Here is a 9,477-nt window from a genome sequence, read left to right as displayed (position 1 = left end):
GGGAGCAGGCTAGCTGTTAGCCTGGCTGTTAGCCTGGTCGGGAGCAGGCTAGCTGTTAGCCTGGCTGTTAGCCTGGTCGGGAGCAGGCTAGCTGCACAGAATAAATCTCCATGGTGATTTATGTGCTTCCGCTTTCGTGAAACCGAGTCGAGGCTAAATTCATCCAGGATAACGGGGAAATCCCGGCTTAATCCCTTATCTTGGTTTTGTGAAACAGGCCCCAGGAGGACTTCTAGGGACTATTTGTTGCAGTTGAGCCGACGTGGGGTCTCCCCGGAGTTTCGGGGGGGGGGGGGGATTTTAAGGTAAATTCGCATTCTACTACAACTTATAAATACATTAAAAAAATTACAGTTAACCATGATCAGGAATTTCCCCAGTGTGGGATTAATAAAGTCTGTCTTATCTTATTTTATCTTATTTGATTATGTATTTTTAGTCACTAGACTTGCTGTGTCACAGCAGAGCTGACTGATACGCAGTCAGAGTCACCATGGAAAAACAAACAATGACAATAACGTCAGTTCATACACGTGCATGGTGACGTAAGACGCAGCTTCATAAGGAACCACCTCCATCCAGCCAGTCATTCATTCATTCATTCAGTGCCAGCTCAGCTCACTACAACCGGTAGTTTTCTGTCTTTCTACCGGGTCATTTCATGGTTCGCTTCGAGGTCTTCGTTTTTTGCTTCACCTTTACACTCTGGCCGGTCTTTGTGCCTTTTAGCACGGCAGTACAGACGGACGTTAAAGGTAAGCTCATGTGTTTTCGCTAGCTATACTTTCAGGCTGTTAGCTAACTTATTTCTTCTTTCAATTCAAATTTCACCGGGCCGAGCTCAACGATATAACGTCAACGTTACGTCAGTTAATGTTAGCTGGAGTAGAGACTGTGTCTGAACATGTTCTACTGATAGTTTTATTTTCGGTGTGGCTTCGCTGTAACTGTTTAGCTATTTCAATGTATTTAAACAGTCCGCTTCACGAGAGTCCGCCCATCTCTAGCTACGTTGTTACTAACGTTAACGTTAGATATAGATATATAGCTAGCTAACACGCGGACACTGTTGGGCTAATGTTCGGAATATCTGTTTAAATATATAATAGTTGAGAACTGTCAGACCATGGATACAGTTATGATATATAGCTAGCTAGCTAGAACTGTATTGTACTGTTTATTGTGTTTAGCTAGCTACCTAACGGCAGCAGTTGTTGCCTAGCCTGGGTAAACCCTGACGAACCGCGAGATTCAAACCGCTGAGACGGGCTTTACACCAATCATAAACCGGCGAGTTTTCGTTTGTAAATCGGACACTAGATACCCCGAGAGATTGTCGGGAGGAGTTGTGTTCTTTCCATTCCCAAAGCCGAAAACGCAACGTGAGCGGTGCCTACAATGGATAAAACAGTGTGGACGGTCCCACTCCCAGTTAAATGTATCGAACATTACGAAGCATAAATACGTCTGCTCAAAGGTAAGGCTAACAGCTAACTAGTTACCGTGTTGTCTAGATCTCCTACCTAGAGGCAAGAACACAAATTGGACCAAAGTTATGATTACCATGGATATCATTGCCAGAATGTTAACCTACTCTCTAAGCTAAGTTTAACGAGCCCTTTAGGTTTAGCCAACATTAGTTAACATGTTAGCTAACGCTAGCTACGTGTGTGTGTGTGTGTGTGTGTGTGTGTGTGTTTTACTATATTCGTGGGGTCCAAAAACCGGGGAATCCAGTATACTTGTGGGGTCTGCACAGCCTTGTGGGGCCCAAAATGCTGGACCCCATAAGTTTAAAGGTCTGTTTGAGGGTTAAGACTTGGTTTTAGGGTTAGAATTAGGTTATGGTTAGGGTGAGGGTAAGGGTTAAGGTTAGGCATTTAGTTGTGATGGTTAAGGTTAGGGTAAGGGGCTAGGGAATGCATTATGTCAATGACGGGTCCCCACAGAGATAGTGAAACAAACGTCATAATATATTCATCAAACTTCTAACAACAATATGAACAGCAGTCTTCATACAGCAATATAACAGTAACAATGACTGTCACATGAATAATTATTAAAAAAAAATAATGGTCCCAACTTTAAATAATAACAGTACTTAAATGAACAGCAATATGCACCCGTTGTATTTTAATCCAGGCTGATAACAATAGGGTAAAACCACTGCTGGGTGATCAGAAAAGGCTCCAGGATTAATAAATCCTGGCTGTTAGCCTGGTCGGGAGCAGGCTAGCTGTTAGCCTGGCTGTTAGCCTGGTCGGGAGCAGGCTAGCTGTTAGCCTGGCTGTTAGCCTGGTCGGGAGCAGGCTAGCTGTTAGCCTGGCTGTTAGCCTGGTCGGGAGCAGGCTAGCTGCACAGAATAAATCTCCATGGTGATTTATGTGCTTCCGCTTTCGTGAAACCGAGTCGAGGCTAAATTCATCCAGGATAACGGGGAAATCCCGGCTTAATCCCTTATCTTGGTTTTGTGAAACAGGCCCCAGGAGGACTTCTAGGGACTATTTGTTGCAGTTGAGCCGACGTGGGGTCTCCCCGGAGCTAGCTAACGCTAGCTACGTGTGTGTGTGTGTGTTTTACTATATTCGTGGGGTCCAAAAACCGGGGAATCCAGTATACTTGTGGGGTCTGCACAGCCTTGTGGGGCCCAAAATGCTGGACCCCACAAGTTTAAAGGTCTGTTTGAGGGTTAAGACTTGGTTTTAGGGTTAGAATTAGGTTATGGTTAGGGTGAGGGTAAGGGTTAAGGTTAGGCATTTAGTTGTGATGGTTAAGGTTAGGGTAAGGGGCTAGGGAATGCATTATGTCAATGACGGGTCCCCACAGAGATAGTGAAACAAACGTGTGTGTGCACTAACACCAAGTTATGACCACTAGTTTTACACTTATTTTTGAAATTCATGGTCAATAAACCTCATTTATATAATATGTCTAAATTTTGAGTTAAAGAATTGAAATTACGACTACAAATAGTTAAGATCAGAGGATGCCGAGTGGATCATCACTGGTATATGTCAATGTTTAGTCAGGATATACTGTTTTGAAACCATTTCAGTCTCTTTTAGTTTTTTTCAAATGCTATATCAAATTGAATAAAACGGCCAAAATTGAATCCAAGTGATCATTAATTTGACCTGCGAAGAGCGTTGGATGTATGGAACCATCCATGTTATTTTGGGGTCATTTGGTTAAAAGAAACTCATATTTCTGATTAAAGAAAGTTATAGAAACTTTGAAAAAGAATCAGATTTGACCCGAGGACAACAGGAGGGTTAAAATCTTGCTTTTTCACATAAAAAAAAAAAAAGAAGTAAATTAAATTCTGTCCAATACCAACTGAGTTTTGTGACCCAAAAAATCAACCTTGCGATAGCAGACGCGTAACGTTTGTCATGTTGCTCGTGTTCTTGTTCCTCATGGTTAGATGATTATCGTTATGTCACAATGTTGTTATTGTTCCAAACAATTAGTCAGCAGCCTTTTTTATTTTGGGTAACTGAGCATCATCATCATGACTCGACAAAATCCTAATCTCTGTCAGCTCGGGGAAAAAACGAGCTGGAACAGACGGAGAATATTCTTAACTATTTTTCATCATCTATTTAATACGTTCAAGCACAGACGCATAAACATTTCCTAGCTGCAGCTCTTCAGTCGATTATTTTGCTGCTTTTCTTTGTCTCATTATGTGATTTAATAAACCAAATCTATCTTTTGGGGTTTTGGACTGTTTGGTCATTCAAAAAAATTCCCTAGTTAATAGACTTCAACTTGGCAAGAAAAGTAAACTATTGTTGACTTTTCTTTTAATTTTCTAGAATAAGTGATGGAAATAATTCTTACTTGCCCTAGTTGGCAAAATCCCAGCTTCCTAATTCGCACCGCTGACGTAAAATAAAGTTATTCTGTCCTGGAAATTTGGTACGTTCCAGTGTTTATCTTTGGGTTTTGGACTGCTGGTCATTCCAAACAATCCCAAGACTTCTCCTTGGCTTTCAGAAGACTGTAATTGGCCTTTTCTCTTTTACCATTTTCTACAATTTAATGATGAAAATCTCCCTTAGTTGCCCTAGTTCCCAAAATCCCAGCTTCCTTATTCACACCGCTGACCTTAAAAATAAAGTTTTTGGTCCGTGAAATTTGGTATGAATTTACAGAAAAGTTTTGGAAGTAAAACATAAGTTCAGATGAGGTTATTGGCGCTGTACGTTCCAGTCTTCCTCCTTTTTCAGAAATTAAATTGTCCCCTTTGTGCTTTTTTCCAGTTCAGGTGAATGGGTCCCTTCAGCCAATCATGGCCGCCCCGGGCGACGACGTCATCCTGCCGTGCCAGTTAGAGCCCAGAGAGGACGTGCGGGACAAGACGGTGGAGTGGTCCAAGCCCGACCTGAAGCCGGACCCGTCGGACCGGCTGAGCCGCGTCGGCTACGTGCACCTCTACCGGGACAAACGGGAAGTCCCGGACATGAAGATCCCGGCGTACGCCCAGAGGACGGCGCTGTTCACGGACGCCCTGAAGGAGGGGAACATGTCGCTCAAGATCGTCAACGTGACGCTCGCAGACACGGGCAGATACCGATGCTACGTCCCCAAGCTAGACTGCTACTCGATCGTCGAGCTCGTCGTCGGTGAGTAACTTTTGCTTCGGGCGTTTAAGGTCCCGACACAACGCTGGAGGTTGTTGTTGTTGTTGTTGTTGTTGTTGTTGTCTTAGTCTCGCTTTGCCGGACCTCCCTCCCTCCACAGAGCTGCGGAGGAAGGTCCGGCACTTTAAAACAAACTAATAAAGCTTAGAATGAATCCCAGGACACATATCTTGTCACGTGACCCAGATATTGTAACGTTTTTTTTGCCCAAATTATTTGAAGTGGCAAAAAATGAGTCAGCCACGGCCCAGGATGTTTGGACTTGCTACGGCAACAAGTGACCGCTTTACCTCAACAGTCCTATAATTAACAATTTGGCAACAAAATCAACAATTACCATCAACAGTCGCACCCCAAAGGAACGGTAAATTACCTGAAGATAAATAGCTATTAGACAATTGTGTAATAATATAATTGTTTGCGTATCAATTTAGGTTCACAATACATTTTGTCCATCTAGTTGTGCACCAAACTAAAAAAGGCGGGAAACCTTTTTTTCTTGTTTTTCAAACTGATGACTCGTTGACTCCAAACCAGAGTAGTTTTACTACTGAGGGTGTGAAACAGGTTTCACTCTCAGGTGCAGCACCCCAGCCGTTTTGGGCTGCACCTAAACCGACTAAACGCAAATGTGGCAAAAAAACAAACCCCAAAAAGCATCTAACGTAACCCTTGTGTTGTCTTTGGGTCACATTTTGACCCGTTTCTTTGTCAGAAATATGGGTCTCTTTCAACCAAATTAACCAAAAATAACATGAGTGGTTCCCAGTGACGCTCTTCGCAAGTCAAATTTAACGATCTACTACTTTCATTGAATTTTTTTAAATTTAATTTCATGCAGTGGGACACACACACACACACACACACACACACACACACACACACACACGTACGTGTTAACTAAAAGATTTCTCAGATCTAATGACTGTCGTTGGACTTCTTCAGCAAACTTTTGTCTTAAGCTTCTTGAGTGCTATCTTTAATCTGAGCTTTTGGACGTTTTAGACACAGACATGGTGATGAGAACGGTCCAAAATTATGGATATTTTTTTTTATTTTTATTTTTTATTGAAAAACATTACACAATACGCCAAAATATGTCTTCCACAAACCGAGGGGAAACACTGTTTGGGCTTGATTTGCTGAACTCTACGATGGCTGAGGAACTTCTTTTGGGGTCTTTATGTCGACCAAACTGTAAGTGAGGAGACTTTATGAGACAGGAAGTCCAAGATATTTAACATTTTATGATTTTTATATGTTCATTCAAAGCATGTCGACAAACTATACGTATGATATGGTTAATATTTGGTGCCCTCGGTGAGGTTGAGTTGTGACACCGCTGGTCTAAACGGACAATAACAGAATATGTAAATGAGATCTTTTTGTAGATTTTTCTGCCCTATGATCAGAATCCGACAGCTTTAAAACTTTTTAAGGATCATTTTGTCAACAACTGTTTGTCCTATAATGTTTTTTTTTTTTTGTTTTTTTCATAGAGCCACGCTCTGTTGAAACCTGGACGACGGAGACGCCGCTGCATCCCAAAATCCTCCAGACTCCAGGTCCAAACGATGAGACGGCTGTTACAGGTGAGAACACGGACCGACTCCGGGAAGACGGAAGCAAAACGCTGAGTCATGCTTACTTTGACTGATAGTTAAGATCAGAGGATGTTGAGTGGATCACAGTTTATTTCAAATGCTATAAAATTGAAAAAAGAGAATGTTACAGAGCTTCCACACAACATACATCCACGCATTCATGTTATTTTGGGGCAATAAAAGAAACTCATAATTCTGATATAAAATCTGATTATATTATGCTTATATGTAAATATGTATGTGTGTGTGATATTCCAGCTACTGTAGCTTATGTTTGTTTTTTTCCATCAGGTGGCCGTCTCTTCCTGAGCGTACCGGTCCTCGGTGTGTTTGGCTGTGTCTTACTGATCCTGGGTTTTGGAGTCAGCGTATATTCACTCAAACTAAGGGGTCAACACCGAACTGTAAGTCAGGACGACTTGGACGTTTAAGAGAAAGCACCAGCACTACCTTCACTACTTGGTCTGGGCCAACGTTCAGTCGGGAGAGGACGGCTGCGGTATTTCACCGGACCTTTAACTGGACCTTTAACTGGACCTTTAACTGGACCTTTAACCGGACCTTTAACCGACCCACGATAGAAGACCAAAGACAACGAGTTTGTCTCTGTATCGTAGGGCTCTCCTCACGATTCACAAACTGGCTTTTTGTGGTTCTGTTGTTGTAACGACGCTGTGTGACCAGAGGTCCGCACTACCGAGCAAGATTTGGCGTCAACGAGGGGACTCCAGGGTTTGGGGGATCTATTGACATTATATCGCATTTAACCGATCCGGCATATCAACATCCTGTGCAACTTTTCTCCACGCAGCAGTCGTAGGAATCAGAACGTTGTAGGACCCAAATGCAGAGACAGCAGGAAAAAGTAGTAAGCTCGAGGATTTAATATTAAACACAAGATATACAACCCAGGAGTCCTCAAGACAGCAGGCAAGGAAATCCAAAACGTGGTAGCAGTCAAAAAAAAAACGAGTCGCAGCAACATATACACAATCATAACAGCAGCAGCCTGTTTATATTTACTCGGATGGATGGATGGATGGATGGGAGGAGGTCATAGAGAATTTTTATTACGGAGCTGATTTCAAGTGCTAGTGTGAAGGCGGCGTCACGGAGAGTCCACGTATCTGAACTGGATTACTGCGGTTTAGTCACGATGTCAATCTTGGAAGATTTAAAATTAGATTTCACACAAACGGAACCTCAAAGTAACGCTAATAACCTCCGACACGGACATATTTCTCTTTACAATGGAAGACTTGAGATGATAAAGGCACCACGGTGCTTCATTGTTATTTATTTTTTTACCTCCGTTCTTAAGATCTCATCAAACTTTATTTATTATCTGTTTACAAAATGACTCCAAACACTGACAACGAGGAAGAAGATGTTGGGCAGATATTTAAAACGTACGAATTGACCCCAAGTCTTCAACGCACTGTGTATTTACTGCATGCAAAGTAATACGTACACTAACAATAGATATGTTTTTATTAGGGCTGTCAAACGATTACATTTTCTTAATCGCGATTAGTCGTTGAATTTCTATAGTTAATCGCGTGTTTTATCACATGATTAAAATTCTATTATTTTGCATTTCAGAACTGTTTTTAAGTCCATATTAACAATGGAAAGCCATTCTTACCAGTGGATCTTGATTGGGAATCAAATGAATGCAAAGAAAGTGACTTTATGAACTTGATTTTAAGATTTGTATTTGTTTATTATGTATTTAATCTAGTCACACATTTGAATTTAAAGGGGATGATAGAATGCAAAACCGATTTTACCTTGTCGTAGTTGAATAACGACAGTTCGGTGGGTAAACAGGACATACATAAAAGCTCAAAAATCCCTATGATACCCCTTTACTATGCAAATCTCACATTTTGAAACTGCCGCTGAAAACGGGCGAATCTGAACAAAGCTAAAAGTTGACGTAAGCATCCCAACTCCTAGTCTTTGTCACGCCCCAACATTTGCATAGGCTACACCACTGACCTGAGGTCAGCTTAGTCTGAATCTAGCTAGGTCACGCAGATCTCCAGAGGTCCGCTATAATTACTAAATTCACTTCGGAGACTTTTTTATGCTAATTGCAAATTTTGTCCGACTGTGTGTCGCAGTTCAGCAGGAGCTCAGCAGGCTACGTGACAGCTGGCGGTGCTGCCTCGCCGCCCGCCGTGTCCTACTTCATAGACTCGCTGTGAGCTAGTCGCAAAGTCACCGTTTCTGGGTTACTGGACTACAAAATGCCGAGGCCCTGATGGAGCTCCAGGGCCTGCAGCTAGCCGCGATCTTTACCCATAGGATTGAAGGAACAGTAGCAGCTAACGAAATCCCTAATGTTCACAAAAATGCATTAAATTGAAATCGGACACTATTGTTAGCTTTATAAGACCTTGGGGTAGATGTTATATAAGTGGCGTGACGAAATTCAAACTGTAAATATATCAAAGTTATGCCGGCAGCTGGCAGCCAGCCAGCTCCACCGAGCCCCGGTCGTCCAGTAACCGAGAAACGGTGACTTTCACTGGGTACGGAGGTTGCCGCTTTCTCATCAGACTGTGTGGAGCTCCTAGCTAAAGTCCGACACGTCTTACCAAATTTGCAATTAGCCATCAGTTTTCGTAAAACGGCCCATATTTGAGCTTTATATAGTTGATTTTGCCCTTAAAAAAGTCTCAGAAGTGAATTTAATAACGAAATAGTAGACAAACAATGTATAACTTTGCAGTGTCTGAAATATGAGACCTGCTGTCTCGTCTCCAATGTGTTTCTACATACATACATACATACATACATACATACATACATACTGAGCTACCCAGACGCCCAGCTGAGATATTTAAGTTTAAATGGTGCTCTCTCTCTCTCTCCACTCCATAACTGACCCCAGCCTCACCTTATTTATATTATACTCTATATTACATTGATGGGTTTTATTATTTAAGAACTATATGCACTGAAGGATCTCTGTGTGTCTTGAAGATCTAAATACATCTTGCACATCTAAGGTGGGACTGTTTGTGATCCAGTATAGTATTTTCTAGTTTGTTGCACTTGGTTCTTGTTATCTAATGTTGCTCTCGTGGTTACAAGGAGAAGCTGCTAAATGAAATTAATTTGTCGCCTGAACTTCTCCCAGAACAGCGTTTTGTTGTGCTGCTGGCCAATCCTAGCTTTAGTGCCATACCATACCAATCATCGCTATGGAAATGCTGGTA

At 42.0% G+C, this 9,477-nt stretch overlaps 1 protein-coding gene across 1 annotated transcript; it reads left to right on the top strand.

Moving 5' to 3' along the window:
* The first annotated feature begins 595 nt into the window (after nt 1-595).
* LOC116036429 (butyrophilin-like protein 2) lies at nt 596-6,775 on the top strand. Its single transcript, XM_031279956.2, has 4 exons — nt 596-755; nt 4,266-4,628; nt 6,146-6,238; nt 6,542-6,775. Exons 1-4 carry the CDS (start codon nt 662-664, stop codon nt 6,679-6,681), a joined length of 690 nt encoding a protein of 229 aa, XP_031135816.2. The 5' UTR covers nt 596-661; the 3' UTR covers nt 6,682-6,775.
* The last annotated feature ends 2,702 nt before the right edge of the window (nt 6,776-9,477 follow it).

Source organism: Sander lucioperca, chromosome 17 (genome assembly GCF_008315115.2).
Source record: "Sander lucioperca isolate FBNREF2018 chromosome 17, SLUC_FBN_1.2, whole genome shotgun sequence".
In the NCBI taxonomy this organism is placed as follows: Eukaryota; Metazoa; Chordata; class Actinopteri; order Perciformes; family Percidae; genus Sander; species Sander lucioperca.
This window is presented reverse-complemented; position numbering and strand designations above follow the sequence as displayed.